This window comes from Dendronephthya gigantea, unplaced genomic scaffold (assembly GCF_004324835.1).
Source record: "Dendronephthya gigantea isolate DGI-Jeju-01 unplaced genomic scaffold, DenGig_1.0 000093F, whole genome shotgun sequence".
In the NCBI taxonomy this organism is placed as follows: domain Eukaryota; kingdom Metazoa; phylum Cnidaria; class Anthozoa; order Malacalcyonacea; family Nephtheidae; genus Dendronephthya; species Dendronephthya gigantea.
In genome coordinates this window covers 842,074-858,671 of record NW_021163103.1, presented here as the reverse complement: position 1 = coordinate 858,671, position 16,598 = coordinate 842,074, and the positions used below count along the sequence as shown (strand labels likewise).

Genomic DNA, 16,598 nt, shown 5'->3' with positions numbered 1-16,598 from the left:
CACTACACTCCCGCACCCAATTTTATCCGTGCTCAGGCTACCAATACAAAGACCGAGCATAGGTAGAATTGGTACCGGATCCATTTTAGCCGTGTCAATTGGAAACTGCATTTTAACGATTGTTTCGTTCAGTAATGAGACTTCACTTTCGTTTAACGCCTTCGGTGAATGTTAACTTTTATGACGAAATTTTCCGCAGTTTAACCTTTCCCGTATTGATGCTAACAACGGATGATGTGTCTAGACGAACTACCCATTCAAATTCGTCTAAATAGTAGACGAACTATGTTGATAACTAACTTGTGTTGAGGGATGGTCCGGGTTTAAAGACAGACGAACTAGAAGACGAACTATCTTTTTCTTTCCCAAGTTCGTCTTCTAGTTCGTCTGTCTTTTATATGTAGTAGAAATTAGGCCATTCACACGGGTTGCTCATATACTGAGAAAGGGCATAGAAGTCCAAAATTTGTGTTTTTTTAGATTTATATATATTTATAATATTATATAAATTATTGCTTGGTTGGTTCGGTGTTCGGTAAGCCGTGCTATCCCAGTATTTCTCATTGAATAAACATATAATTGCGTATGCATGCAGATCATAAACGCGCAGACTCACTATCCAAATAGACGATACTCTCAAGTCGTGATACTCTTAAGTCTTTCTCCATTATTCGACTCTTGCGATATGAAACCTTTCCACCTTTTCTCACTGAGTGAGATTACTTCAATTTGGTATCTTCCCTGGCAGTTTGACCTCAAAAATCCTGACACAATTATCAGTTGAAGAGCTTGCAAGAAAAAGCGTGTCCGTATAGCCAGGTCGCCAACGAATTCTTGTGACGGTCCCTGTGTGAAGTATTCTGAGTAAAAGGTTAAGATACAATAATATCAATATCCTCTAGTCGGATTACATAGGAGTTAGTGAAATGACCTAAAACTATATTGCATGATACCATCAAGCAAAGATACGAACTCTAAAGGTAAATTTAATAGGACGTATAACAATTTAGAACTGCTATATTGACAGGATACTTTTTGTCTTCTTCGATGCAATTTTTCCAGCCACTCTCTAGACTCCATTCATACAAACGTATATCACCGGACTCCGTTCCTAATGCCACAAGATAACTGAATACAAGAAGATAAAAAAAAAGCTGGAACCACCTTTTTCATAAATATATATTTGTGTATTTCTTATTCGCAAATAAGAGCAGACCACCTTCGACCAAGTTATACTCGGTATGTTCTTAAGTATGTTGTGCTAAATAACTGCTTAGTGAAAACGTTAACCTCGGAAAGAACGAAGTACTCAATGACGCAGCAACCGCTGTAACAGCTTCGCCGGCGTCCAATAGGGTCCCTACTTGAGCCCAGCTTTCTTTTTTTTCATCTTGCCCCCAAATTACGACCTTGTAAAAAGAAATAGAAAGCTGTTACTTCTCGTGCACGATAAAGATTATTAGGTCGAAGTGTTCGCGGTGATTCCACTTCTTTTGTCGCCAGATTACAGCTCCACAGATTTTTCAAATTAATAAATAAAAACCTTTTTATCCCTGGAAGCGGTTATAAAATAGCGATCATCAACAGTCCAGGAACATGACCAAATTACGCGGCTGATTACTTTGCTTTTTTTGTTGTATTTTGCTTTTAATCTGAACAGACCTGTAAAATAGTTTAAGAGCAGATCCAGGTCATTGGTTTTCCACGATGTTTTTTATAAAAAAAATTTTGCGGAATTTTTTTTATCCGGTTTTAATGAACGATAGTTCAGAACTAGTTAATCAATCTAACAGGGCCGCCGAGCGAAATTGCAATTGACTTCATGGTTTTGAATATCTGGGAGGCATAAAGTACTTCAAAGCAATGTGAAAAAGTTTAACAAACAAACTTTTTTTATAAACAATATCAACGTATCTCAGAAATTAAAATAACAATGCCTGCACTCGTACTTTTGACCAGTGTGCAAATAATACACCGAGCCCGACAATTTTTAAGGTGCTTTGATTTTAGGTTCTTTCTTAAAGTCAGGGGCCCCTTCAGATTGGGGCCCCGGGGCAAAATGCCCCCCTGCCCCCTCCCTCTCGACGGCCCTGCCTTTAACATTACCCCACACTGAATAAAACAAAATAATAGAATAAAATTACTTTCGTCGTCTTCTTTAGCTCGTTCAAAAAGACACCACGTCCTGTCACGTGATACAGACAATAAATATCTCCCTGAATGTGAAAACTCCATCTGAGTAACAGTCAACGAATGACCGTGAAGAGAACCAACTTGTTTCCAAGACAATACATCCCATAATAAGATGTTAGCGTGGACAGCTTTAGACGCCTAAAATTATCATTCTCAATAAGTCGTATTACAGTCTCCTAGCAGTAATTATATTTTATAGCGATTATATATTATATTACCATTTTATACCAACCTTACAAGCGGAAGCTAGCAAATGAGAATGTGCTTCATATGCCATGCAGAATATTTCATATCCATGACCATAACTTGTAAAAAAAACCAAACAATTGCAGTTTACAAAACACATCGTTGATTTGAGTTCATTCAGAGTGTAAAAATAAAGAACAACTCTCACAGCTTCTGTGTTTCAGGCCAAAGAGTGCTTTGCATTAGATTATTCTCAGTTGGCGGTTCTAAGAAGAGAAAATATTTGCTAGAAACACGCACAGTGTTCATTATTTTGATTTCTTGCTAATAAAAAACGCAAACATATCACCTTACCGTTTACAACGAACGGTGAAAATGGTGGAGGTTCTTCACTTGCAAATGCTGAAGCTTTCATTGGTCTTTGTGGGTCATTCAGATCATCTTTCAAATTCTTCAAATCATCTGGGAAAAAAACACATTCATCTTTTAATAACGAATCCTCCAATATAACAAAATAAGGCAAGATATGATGTCCTATATATATAATGCAACAAAGCGAAACATTTTACTGACTGACCATCAAACACAGCTTTATTTGAAAGACCTAACACGGGAACACTTGCGCCCAGAGGTTGACAGTCAACTTCCTTCACAAAGATATACAACTTGAAATGTGTTACATCAAAGGTAAGATTAGTATTGAATCTCACTTCTTACATTAGAATTGATTTTTGACAGGGAGCTGAGCATATCCACAAAACCTTTCGGTGCTTCAAATATTCGTATAACCTCCACAAATACAAAATACATTAACATTATTTGGCGAGCTGTAGCAGCAAAGTAATTAGTTCCGGCACATGGAATGTAAAGAGAAGGAATGGTTTCATTACCTTTTCATCTGCTCCGGAAACAAAACAATATCTCGAAATCATTGTGAGACATTGCATATTGTGACCATGTACCTGAGGACGAGCTATTTCATGCCAGGTTGTCTTGCAGAGAAATATACAATTATAAATTATCATGTATTCGTTTAAATATTTGGTACATAAAATTTCGCTTATCGCAAAAAAGGGCCCGGGGAAATAAACCAAAATGCTCCTGCAAAGCTTAGCGTGCATTTTAAATTCTTGAATGAGATATGAAGCAATGGCCATCCCCTAGGATAGAGGTATTTATAGATAATACTGCAAGATAATGACAATATCGATAATGATAAGGGTGCCTGTGCCATTTTGATAGAGCCATTTCACACCGAAGTCCGAAATACCGGACAGGACCGGGGCTACGTGCACGTAATGGTGCAGGGGCGCTCTGTCTCTCTACTTCCCTGTATGACACTTCGCGTGCGACTGAACATAAAAATCATGCAGAAAATCATATCTTAAACAAATTTGAGAGATGTTTGACTGACTACTGGGTTCGAAAACGCAAAACAGAGGATACCGTGTGCCCAGTCCTTCTCCAAGGTGCATGGATCCTGGTGGTTTGATCTGAACTCAAAGAAACTAGAAATTCTCCGCCTTCTGGATCCCAAGCAATATCCTAAGGCAACAAAGTATATCAAGCAAAATCCTAAAGCAACAGAGTGTATCAAGCAATATCTTAAAGCAACAGACACAGAAAGGTTGAAACATACCTGGACTGGCGCATAATGACCACTGACAGTTGACACTGCTTTCCATGTGCTGGATTCCTATTATTGAAAGCAAAACATCCCAACTTTAAACTGTTATTAAAATCCTGCTGACTTAGAAGTCATCAATCAAACATAACTATGAACAGACAAAGAAAAAACTTGCAACTATAAGTACCTTCAGCTAAAAAATAACTGTAGACAAACTTACTGTACTTTTGTTTTTCTGCCACATTTGTAAAGAACCTTGATAACTATGAGCTAGGATCTTTTCACCGGTAGGATTAAATACTCCACCATAAAACCCCAGGGTATTACCTCCGACCTCGCCAACACGTACCTAAAACAATTTCTTCAATTGTTACAATTTGTAATATCTTTTGCAGTGCCAGACTAAGTTTTCTCAGCCAACGATTATTGAAAGAAAATTCTATACAGCTCTTTGTAGTTTTCTTACATCATCCATCCATACTCCAGCTTCGCTATCAAACCGCCAGATCACAATCGTTTTATCCATGGAAGACGACATCAAACATAAAGGTTGATGATAATGATTGCCTAGAAGTCGTCAAAGTTAATACGGCTGAAAACTAAGTCAAATTAATACTTCATATATGATGTATGTACCTTGACGAATTTTTGGATGCCAGGAAAGACTATAAACCCATCCTTCGTGTCCTGATAAAATTGTCTCTAATACAGCCGAGTAATCCAAAGACACGTCTTCTTCCCTCAAGCAAAAAAATCGCGTTTACCCAACAAAGAAAATGGCCCACTAATTCTATCACACATACATTTTCGATGGCAAAGCGTTGATTTCTGGACGTATATATTTCAATTTTTAACGTGACTGAAATAGGATACGGCTAATTTCTCAATCAAGGTTTTTCATACCTTCAGAAGTAATAGAAAACTTGTTTGAAGTTAATTTCAATTTCATGATGTCATCAATTTCTCTAGATTCACCAGAACGATCAATGACTTTTGATATACACCATACTCTGATGAAATTGTCCTGGGAACAACTTGCTAACATGACGTCACCGTTATCTACAGGATAAATTTAGCGATCAGTGATTATCACATACTAATCCGGGTCACAAAACAGAAACCCATCAGAAAGTCAACTTTATTGTACTTTTTTGCGTATGTGTGATAAACAATTGAAAGTCACTTGCGGCGTGACGAATCAATAGCGAGCTTTTAATTTGTTTTACGAACGCGGTACGGCTTTGACATTCTTTATCATAAGGAGTCTATAATTTTTATTCTAATTATTTTTTATACTTTTTAAATATTTTTTGTTCGTATTCTTACTCGACTGATACAAGCGGGGTTATTATTAGTATATAAAAAGAATGGCAGTTCGAAACTTACCTAAATCAAGTTTCATAATCATCGATGTTACTGCTAGTGTTAGATCTATGCAAAAAAATTACCTAAATGAGCAAGCTTTACGTCACGTATCCAGTCTTCGTGGCCAAGTAGCTTTTGAGCGAGAATAAACTATGAAATTAACAAAATTGTGCTTGCAACATAGAACGATACTGCAAAAAATACAGTACAACCCATAATGCCATTTCATAAGAATTCAACCTTGGAATCTTTTTCAGTAAATAAGTAAACCGTGGCATTTTCACAACCACATGCTAAAATTGGAACTAAAGAGAAAAAAGTGTAATATAAACTATATTTGTATAATTTTGTGAAAATAGAAAAAAAACGTTGAGCAACTTTTTATTTACTGTACTTTTAGTTCCGGGTAGGTTTGAGAGAAAAATTGAAAACGTGAATTCCCCATCAAAATTCAGTGCCTCAATAAATTCAAATACCTCTAAAAAGAATATGACATGTGTTATTCAAATACTTCTGCTACAGGAAACACACTCTAACTTAATGCTCTCTATTTAGTGATTGCCCACAACCATTTCATACTAACACACAGTACCAGCTAGAAATGCACCTACAGAATATTAGTTTGATATATTAGTAATAGATTACTCCTTGTAAAAATATATAATTAAACTATTCACAATGGAAAAACATTCACTTATCAATGTTTTTAAGGTTATAGGTTATACCTGTCAGTATCAGTATAAACATTTTGAATCTTCCTGAATCATAAAGTTTGTCACATCTGTTTATTTTATATTTGGACATTGGTAATTGGAGGCATTACGGCATTCATTGTTGCTAATTTGTAACAATTTGGCACTGAAATTAAACTTCCCATAAAATCGATTGTAAAAAAGTAATCAATTATTAATTTATCAGAAGCAGCTCTAATCACTGATTAATAGAACCTTACTTCCATTTCTATTCCATATTTTGACAGATGAATCAGCAGATGAGGTTGCAACAACAGTTCGTGATTGAACACAAATTCCTGTTACAGCAATAATAGCTCCACTATGGCCACTCAGTGTGTCACACTGATCCCACTAACAATACATACAGAAAAATATTCACATGCATTCAGTTCTTTTTAATAGATTTAAAATTAAAGCATAATTATAATTATTGAAATTTAACACACCTTGCCATCAACTAGTCCCCATATTATAACTTGCCCATCAATTGCACCAGATATTAGCTCACTTTCATTTCCTAAAAATATTAAAATTTCTTCCACAGAAGCAATAAAAAATGTTACATGGCCATTATAGTAAATTTTACAGTCACAGCTTTTTTAATATGAAAATTGGGGAGGTGGAAATATAACGATGCTGCTTTTCACTATCAATATTCTTTAATGGGTGTAAAAATCTAAAACTTAAAAACTTGCTTGCAAGAACTTTATGTGATTTGAATTTTCATTGGAGGAGAGGGGGGGGGGCATTGTGCTTGACTCTTACGGTGTGTATATATTCCCAGTAAAGGTGCAACAAAAGGGGGGATGTGCACTTTCCCACACCTCCCCATAAAATTCAGGCTCATTGTTGTGTATGTTATGTACATATTGAATACTTACCAAGGTTTTCTTTGGAAATCCATTTGACACAATTTACTCTTTCCCTGTGTCCATTTAACAAGCATTTTATCCTTCCTGCATCTTGTTCATCCTATGACAGGCAAAATAAATGCTCTAGATCAAATGATATAAGAGATGGCCCCAAAACCAGAAAACTTATAATTTATAGAATTCAATTTTAAATAAGGATATTATTCTATAAAACGTTCTTAGTGGGCAATGGATTATTGTTGGACCATTTGGAAGAAATGCATATATGAAGAATATGCAAGTTATCAGAGATTCTATACCAGTGGTTTACCACTCCATGCATGCCTGGTAATTCACTACACAATTATGATTATTTTGGTGTTCTTGGGCTGTGACAATCTACTGTAAGCAGCTGGTTATCTCATGTTGACTTATCCCTTACAGCTGTTGCTGTATCCCACCCTATGGTCATCTGCTGTCCAGCACACCCTACTAAAGTGAACTGGAACCGGGCAATTTATAGTTCTGGGACTATTTCATGAATAGTCCCAGAATTTTTTTTATAAAGAATTTTTTTCATAAAGAAAGAAAGGTCACTGTGGTCCACAGCCACTCTTCTCCTCCCCCCCTCACCCACAGTACATACAGAGTTCAGTTGCATGCGCAGAATTCAGTTCTGTGAGCACAGAAAAAATGCACAAGTTGTTACAAGTCTGTTCACAAGCTTGCAACAAGATTTGTTCACACTGCTTGCTCCAATTGGTTGTAACGAGTTTGGGACAAGCTGTTAACAACTTATAGCAAGTCCGATGGCATTATCAAACTTGTTACAAGATTGTTCTGACAAGTCTTATAGAAATATGATACAATAACATTGCTACGATTACGAACTTGACAGCACTATTGATAGCAATATTGTTACATCATGTTTATACCAGACTTGTTGGAACAGCCTTGTAGGAAGTCTTTTGATTCGACAAGTTTGTTACAAATTTGTTACAAACTTGTTAACAAGTTGTCCCATCTTGTCAACAGCTTGGGACAAGCAGTGCAAACAAATCTTGTTGCAGCTTGTGATCAGACTTGCTACAAGATATTATATTTTTACGAGTGTAGTAATATTAATCAAAAATGAAAACTCTATCCAACATACCTCTGGCAAATATAACGCGATCGATTTCGAAGCTCCAAAGGCAACCAAACCATTTGAACCCCAATCAAGACTATATGGATTTCTATTGCAACCAACACTAATGTATTTCTCTTGTACTCTGCTGTCTGCCATTATTCGTAGTAATAAGACACACTTCCATTCAAATAGTTCTTGGTATATGCCGGCAATGCCGTAAAAACGTGGGAGAAGATCAACGAGAGAAGATTCGAATAATCAATTTCTAAACCAAAACCATTGCAATACTTCATTTTACAGAGGATCAGTGATTTCAAATCATGTGTGGAACTGTGGTGAACTGTCTGGGGCGCAATGCCTGACGGTAGTTGATGTTGATTTTGTTTTTCAGCTTTTGTTATTAACTTTGCCGATTTTTCCCAATTCTTTGTTAAACCGCAACAGGGGCGTAGGAAGCAAGTTATTGCTCGGGGCTCAGGCTTCCAGAGGCACTTTTTTATACAACAAGACGCCTGCTCAAGGCGTTCACTCCGCCTGCATGCCAACTGATGTACCTAATTCATCCGTGGACCGTGTAACCCAGGGCTTCTCGGTCAAAATGTTTTGGGTTACCTGTAGAAATGCCAATTTCTGTCGCCCAAAACGACGAAAAGGAAAAAAGACCATGGCATTTTAAGACTCCGCTGCGCATACGCAGGCGGAGTAAAAAGGCTAATGGCTAAGCAGTCTAAATGAAAATCTAAAAGTGGCAGTATTTACAGTGAAATATTTGCTCATTACCATCCACATTTTCTACCTGTTTTTACGCAAATATCGGCAAGCAGGGTTACTACCACAATTTTTACTATATTTATTCTGACAAAGCTCATAACTTGCAGAAGGGCATGCAAATGTTGGTCATGCAATAAGAGCACTTTTCCCACCACTTTGAAAGTTTGGGGCACGTCCCCCCAGGTTCCTACGCCCCGGCACTGAGTGGAAGGCCTGAATAGTATTCAAAATAAAATCAAGCAAGAACATTATATTTAGAAAACATATCGTAAATGAAGAAATATCTGGCAGCAACACTCACAGTGACTCACTCCGTTTCTATTCAATATGAAAAAAATGGTTAATGGTTCTGCAAGCCCTCTGATTGACAGGATCCCAATATATGCGTGAAAAAAACTTTGAAACACAAATCAATTTATTGTTAAAGCAACTTAACTCTTAATACTTTTACAATAAGTGACATAAATCCTAACCAAACTAATCTGGCAATGTACCATCTATAAATATATTACATTTCTAAAATCCAGCCAAGTTGGGACAGTGTTGCTGATAATGATCGAAAGTAAATGACTAAATCGTTCCTATTGGATATATGTATTGACCCTTTTTTGCATGGCGCCAGGGCAGTCGCTAGAAGCTTAATTGTGGGGTGTATATTCATATATTCACGTTCGTACAACCATAGAAACAATAGCTAACAAAAGAAATCAGTCGGGCATAAGATGAAATCATAAGATGAATATGCACTACTCCCCCCCCCAATTAAGCTTCTAGCGACGGCTTGCATGGCGGCAACAAGTCATTTTCCCATTTATATTAGATTGACCATAAACTGTATAACCATTTTACTGATTCACGTGTCAAATGAAGTCTTTGAAGGCTTTGTGTCACGATTACTTTACAAGACCAGCTTTACGTAAACGTTACGAAAAGTAAATTACGGACAGTCGTACTGCAATCAATAACTGTTAATGCTGTGAAAGTTACAAAATACGCACAGTTGATGATGTAGTAAACTGGTAAAATTACATAGATTACAACTCAAAGCCAATATTCATACATTCTATCCATTAGCCTGCTATGGATAACGTCGTGAACAACTGCGTGAATAAAACATTACACATGAATACTGTACTCATTATATACTTATTATTATAACACTGTTTTAGTTAGCGCTGATATCCACACTTTCACGTTTTAATATTGCACGTGCGAACACGCCGATAAACGGCCATGCTGACATTGAGGTATAGACTATAGACTTTGATTCTTGGGATGTTTTAAAAGTTGGCACGTGCAAAAAAACGCAAAAGTGGAGTGTTGGTTGTAACCGATCTAATATTGGCCTGGTAAATTAACCAAACAAAATACACGGTTGCGCCATACATGGCATACAACACGACACATTAAAGAAAGGTTGAAAGAAAATAATTTTCTCTGATCCGATAAACGTTGTTTTGTGTGTAAGTTACAAAGTGATGATTCAGGCATTGCAGGTCCTTTAATAACATCAAATTGCAACTTGCGCCCAAAACGTATTTTCAAACGTATTTTTTTTAAATTAATATTTTTTCCACTACTTGTTCGAGTGGAATCCCTGGGGACTGGAGTGGAATCATGTGATAAACTAAAGGATAATTGTATAAGATAAAATTTGAATTTTTACACTAACACTATGAATAACTAGTCATTCGATAAAAAAACACTTCTTTATAATAAGTTGTCGCATTCAAAAAACGTGTTATCTCCATGAATGCTCGGGAGTCGCCGGGTCATGGAAGATACAAGATTTTGCAATGCTATATATTACAAGAAACATCCAAAATCTTCATCCCGGGCATCGAATAAATAATCATATAGTGGTTGATAAACATTCAAGTTTTATCCAATACAATTATGTTTTCACCCCGGGCATTCGACGAATCTCCCCGCACTCGGCACTCTCAGGTGTCTCGATACAGCTATAAGCATGATGCCAACTTCAAGTAATAGAGGATACTGCATTTTTTTTAGTAAACCAACATCCTCGTCCCTAGGGCCTAGCTCCGTTGCTCTCCTATGTGGAGAGCAAGGCCCTGGGGACGAGGATGGTAAACCAAATGGTTTTCACTTTTCAGACCACTGAGATTGAGAAGCGGCCAGCACATATTTGTGTGAATCGTGTCGGTAATCTTGCTCGCTGCATTAGTTTTCATAAAACCATAGATAAAACACACAGCCTCAGGGCAGACAATCACTCGCTAGTTCTCGGTCGTACTAAAAACCGCCCGACACCACCCGAAAAATATAGAAAAACCGTCCGAGATTTAAAAAAACCGCCCGACAGAAACCTGAAGCGATTATAATGCTTGGTCAGACAAGAACATTCGCGACTAGCTAGCACAGATTAGCAGGCTGAAATGAAATTTAAAACAATATTTTCTATTGTAAAAAATATTTAGCTGTATTACTGAGAAATATCGGACTGAGGTCTTTTTGAACAGACCGAGATCGAAAAGCGAGGTTTGTACAAAAAGATTGAGGTCCGATATTCTCGGTAAAAACCGAGCAAGCAAGGTTAATAAAAAAGTTTATTATATGGCGTAATATATAAGTAATATATAAGTAATATATAAGACAATAAGTAATATATTTGCACTTGAAACAAACCTAGAAATGCGTGAATTCGTGCACAAAACAAAAACAGAATATTGAATCATTTAGTTTACCTAAACTGTCTGGAGACGTCTCATTAATTTCAAAACCTAAACTGTCTGGAGACGTCTCACTAATTTCAAAACCTAAAGGCTAAACTGTCTGGAGACGTCTCACTAATTTCAAAACCTAAACTGTCTGGAGACGTCTCATTAATTTCAAAAGCAATTAAATTTTCTCTTCAGCATTTATTTTTGCCTTTTTCATTCAGAATTTGTCTGTTTTTCATCTCGTAATGGATCGCCGGTAACGCTGGTCCATTACGGGAAAGTAATGGACCGTTCAAAATTCTTCTCAGCCAAGCATTGAGCTCCATTTCACCGGAATGACGCTTGCCATATAATAATTTTTTTATTTATTCATTTGAAAGAAGTCAAAGCTTCTGATTGGCTAATGATTAGTGTGTGAAATCGTCATGTCCAAATCGTGTGACGCCATAACGTGTGATTACTACGTCATAACGTGTGATTACTACGTCATAACGTGTGATTACTACGTCATAACGTGTGATAAATAGTCGTATCCTACGTTATGACGTCACACCAAAGGCGAAAACATCAACGTCCCAAAGGAGCGGGAATGTGAAATCAAATTCAAGCGAACTATTGAAAAATTCGGGCGGTTTTTCTTCAGTCCTGGGCGGTTTTTAGTAGGGCCCGCTAAATTTATTTCGAATGAAACCAATATATGAGGTATAATCGAGTAACGACGCAGTTTACGACTTCAATAGCATAGGGGGTCCGCCGGGTCGGTACGTTACATCATATAATCCCCAAAACGGCCCGAAACATCTACAAGACATATAATGTACTTGATCTACTTACATATTTAACAGCTCTAGTAAGCAATGTGTTTTATAAACTGTAGTTTGACTTAATTGACTGATCTTACCAAGTCACAGAATCACCATACACTCAGGACAGCCACATTCATAACTTTTTCTTTTTAGTTCAGACTTAAGCAATTCCAAGATATCATCCCTCTTTAATCTGACCACCAAATCCTTCAACTTTAACACATTATTATTTGTTTGATCCAAACTGCTCCAACACATCATCATATTCTCACACACATCACCTTCACATTCAAAGCTCTTAACTTTGTCTGCTGAAAACCCCATAAAACCAGCAAGAGTTGGATAACCCATGCCTGTCTGAATGTTCTGCTTAAGTTTTTGACATATTTCACGACAGATCTCTGAATTCATCTGAAAGAATTTCAGCTTCTTTTGCTCACAGTCTAAAATGTCCGAATAATTTACCAAATTAGAATAATGCCAGAGTTTGTTGAGAAAGATACTCTGATATTAACTATGCAAGTTGTGACAGGGGAGCACATGCAGGCATGAATTTTAGAAAAAATTTGCCTGCAAACCACAATATTACAATAAAAGTAATGATGAAAATAACACCACTGACCAACTACAGAACTATATGTAAAAGAAATATAATATATTTCCATCAATGAAAAATATCAAGTAAAACAATTAGTAAAATACCTGTACTTTTCAAAGAAAATTTCACATCTTGTTGTTCAAGATTTACTATAATGAACATAGATTCTTCATATATTATCATATGAAACAATGTGAAACAATTTTAAGAAATATAAAAGCTTACCAGGAGGACTGCCCTTGACTACCATTTTTTCATTTTGCGTCACAGGGCAGGAACTTTGACGAAGAAATCTAACTTGTTCAGCACAACCTAATTGACAACGAAGATTTTTTCAATAATTAAATATGAATTTATTACACAAAAATTAAAGCCTATGCATTACTAAACAAACATATTTTACAAACCAAAGTGAAAAATACATTCTTGAAGCATTTGCAAAATGGGTTTACTATTTTGTGCAATGAAGAACAAACATACCATTATTATACACCCGTCTATCTTCACCAATATCAGAATGATATGATGGTGGTCTGCTTGTGTTCTGGTTATAACAGAATATACAGCAGATTGTGTCTTTGCTACACCAGGGATGGTTAATACATAACTCTCTGGATCCCTTGATACAGCAACAATATGCAATTATCCCGATAACAATTATACCAATGATGACAACTGTTATAATCAATGGTTTCCTCCAATTATCTCTTTCTTTGTTTTGTGGATAAAATGGCACGTTTGTTGATGTGTTTGTTGATGTGTTTCTTGTTGAGTCATCACTAAAATTAATATGCTTGCATTGCATATCAAACTTGAAGCCTAATCTTATGCATATATGCTTTACTTCTGCTGTCATGTTCTTACAAACACAAGGCAAGCACGTCTCCAGTGTTGTATTATAGTACCAATTTGATATTTCACACTTCCTACAAGTTCGTTTGTCCCCTATCACCTCACATTTTCCCTCAATCTTCATTCCATTAGGGCATGGTTTCTGACAGGGTTGACATTGAATCATTTCACCAGTAGAAAAGTTCACACCAGCAACACAAGGCCTGCACTCAACATTTAAATCTGTCTGGCTCACATTCTGACCATTGCATGGAGTGCTCAACCCATAGCCCTGTTGACAAAAGGTACATTTGTGACAATTTAATATTCTTCCATCAGTTGAATTTATGATAACAATGTGAGGGACACTTTTATCACAGTTTTCCAATTGAGTAGATGTGTCTCTGTAGTGAGGAAATGAAACACACATCTAAAATAAATAACAATATAAATGTGAGTAATTGGATTAATTTTCAAAAATCATGTGACAATTTTATTAATTTTTAAAAAATAAATAGCCAAACTCAGCTTAAAAAATTGACATAATAGTAAGTATGGCTGGTCTGTGAGTTAAAATATAATCAGATGTAACAAATACTGAGAAGCCTAAATCATTTTAAATAGAAACACACTTGCCTCCAAAACTTCAAATACGTAGCTTACCTAACTGCTTACTTACCCCAATAAGAAGGAAGATTGTAGCGACAGTTAGTATTTGTATCAAAAATTGCTTTGCCATATTTGCTAGAGAAGGAAAAAGTAGTATTTATCATTAGTCTGAGCATATCAGTTATTATGTACTCTATGAATAAAATTTTGCAGTGAATATTTATTTGTTCTACTAGCTGTCAAGGAATTTCCCAAACTTCCAACAGGCAATTTGCATGCACACCTTGAAATATACCAAACTAAATTCAAATCTATGTGCAATCGCTTGAAAGCTCTCTGTATACTCTCCACCTTGAGATGGAATTGTGTCTACAACATAAGAGCGTATATGTCCTTGTCCATAGCCTTTCCTTGGCTGTATGTTCATCCAAATGCATTTATTCTCATGGCATGATAAGGTTCATGCCTAAATTCAGAGTTAGAACAAATGGATAACAATAGCATGAAGTCATGTGACCAAAACGATTAACCGACGTAGCATATTTTTTAGGCAATAGTATGATGCATTATATTTTTGGTCAGAGAGTTGCTAGCCTTAGGATAAGTATATACATACCGGAATACCAGTATAGATATGTCTATATTTCAGACATGTCTGATTACAGTATTTAATACAAAATGTGGTGTCATGCAGCTAATGCCTAAACATCTTGTTCTAGTTGTTTGTTGTTGCAAAAATTAAGCTGCTCCTGTATGTCCTGGTCCCCAGGGCCTTTTGTTTGTGCTTAGAACATGGGCAGGTGTTTTGGAACATTACAGCCATGTCTGCTATTTAATTCAAAACAAAACTAATTTACTGCCATTGCATCATTCTCTCCTTTACCAGAGTTCACTAGCCTGTACCATTTTCTGCTCTGTTTTAGTGGTCTGATTATAAACAATGCATAAGGTCTATATTGGCCTTATATTAGTTATATATTGTCAATAAGGTTTATATACTTCTATTTTGGGTAAAACAGAATTCATTTAATTTTTTAAATATTCTTAAAAATGTTTTGAAATGTTTCTCCATTCCACTTCCATCAACAATCAACATGTTTTTGCAAGCGTCAAGGTATATTTGTGCCCTCTTTTTAATAAACGAAGATTTTCTAGAACGTGGTATTAAATTTACTTAAGTGCGTGAAAAATGAAAATTGTACAGTGACATTTTGAGAGGCTTTTCCGTCTTTGATAATTTCCAATATTCCACAAATATTACAAAACAAGGTCAATATTGTTGAAACTTTGCATAAATCGATGTTATAAACCAAAATTTAATATAATAGCTGCTCGCAAAATTTGCTGAGCTCATCATTGATCATTCACACAAATCAAAATACAATAGATTTGGAAAAAAAACACCAAAATGTAGACTTTTTAGTAAACTCGTAAGCTTTTTACCGCAACAATAACTAAATCTTTGCACTAACCTGCAAATTACTTTAATAAATCTTCTTCTAACGTTGGATCTTCTGAGGTTCTAACGTATAAACTATAAAAAATTTGCGAAAATATATTGCGTCATAAAAAAGGCTATCATCCAGTGCGTAATTGGAGATAAATCCACCGTTAATTTCCATCCACCAGAATGACGTTACATAATCCTTCTTTTACATACTGATTTCCATAAAATGTAATTATTTCTTAAAATTGCCTTGTCAACAATACATTACATGGGTACAAAAAACTACGCTGTAGTATTTTTGACGTCATTCTGCTAGGAAGGTGTGGGCTCTAAAGTGTAGGGTTGCCACTTCTCCTCCGTCTTAAATATGGTTGGTGAAGCTGGTGCGGTGGAAGTGCCTAAAAAAGCCAGCCTCGTTCCCAGGCGCTTCAAATAAAATAAATATAGGGACACTACAGGCTTTTACATATATCATACATATACATTTATCAATTTTACGCGGTATGTAGTAGGAATAAAAAGGTGAATGACAAGGACCTTTGAAAAAGTTGATAGTGAATCTGCGCATCATCAGGCAAAATTTTCCGACATCACTCGTACTGTTAATCCCGACTTGATTGTTTTCGCCGATGTGCATCGTAAGATGATGTCTAGTCGTAATGTAACTGTAACCTATTTTTTGAAATACGACAAACTGGTTTTAAATTAATATGCACCAGAAAAATCCGGAACATACGAGATGTTGTCATTTTTCATATTTGCGCGTC

The 16,598-nt window shown here is 36.1% G+C and overlaps 2 protein-coding genes across 4 annotated transcripts; both read right to left on the bottom strand.

Moving 5' to 3' along the window:
* Nucleotides 1–449: 449 nt before the first annotated feature.
* On the bottom strand, nucleotides 450–8,553 carry LOC114533615 (elongator complex protein 2-like). 2 transcript variants are annotated; one of them, XM_028555179.1, is made up of 24 exons: nucleotides 8,110–8,553; nucleotides 6,987–7,077; nucleotides 6,552–6,622; nucleotides 6,324–6,456; nucleotides 5,766–5,849; nucleotides 5,612–5,676; nucleotides 5,455–5,521; nucleotides 4,910–5,065; nucleotides 4,643–4,738; nucleotides 4,473–4,573; nucleotides 4,227–4,355; nucleotides 4,019–4,075; nucleotides 3,826–3,924; nucleotides 3,270–3,371; nucleotides 3,097–3,168; nucleotides 2,957–3,026; nucleotides 2,734–2,841; nucleotides 2,588–2,645; nucleotides 2,426–2,498; nucleotides 2,145–2,331; nucleotides 1,544–1,662; nucleotides 1,291–1,409; nucleotides 1,033–1,128; nucleotides 450–860 (listed from the first exon to the last, which is right to left on the bottom strand). In XM_028555179.1, exons 1-24 carry the CDS (start codon nucleotides 8,239–8,241, stop codon nucleotides 725–727), a joined length of 2,421 nt encoding a protein of 806 aa, XP_028410980.1. In that variant the 5' UTR covers nucleotides 8,242–8,553; the 3' UTR covers nucleotides 450–724. The 2 variants fall into 2 exon arrangements, with proteins under 2 accessions (XP_028410980.1, XP_028410978.1); XM_028555177.1 differs by having other exon boundaries at nucleotides 451–860; nucleotides 4,643–4,741; nucleotides 8,110–8,552.
* Nucleotides 8,554–9,249: 696 nt separating this feature from the next.
* Nucleotides 9,250–15,974, bottom strand: LOC114533635. Of its 2 annotated transcripts, XR_003688081.1 has the most exons (7): nucleotides 15,857–15,974; nucleotides 14,455–14,519; nucleotides 13,425–14,205; nucleotides 13,170–13,256; nucleotides 13,049–13,093; nucleotides 11,680–12,789; nucleotides 9,250–11,564 (listed from the first exon to the last, which is right to left on the bottom strand). XR_003688081.1 is itself a non-coding variant. In XM_028555207.1 (6 exons), exons 2-6 carry the CDS (start codon nucleotides 14,512–14,514, stop codon nucleotides 12,446–12,448), a joined length of 1,317 nt encoding a protein of 438 aa, XP_028411008.1. In that variant the 5' UTR covers nucleotides 14,515–14,519; nucleotides 15,857–15,974; the 3' UTR covers nucleotides 9,250–12,445. The 2 variants fall into 2 exon arrangements, 1 of the variants encoding a protein (XP_028411008.1); XM_028555207.1 differs by having other exon boundaries at nucleotides 9,250–12,789.
* Between the last annotated feature and the right edge of the window lie 624 nt (nucleotides 15,975–16,598).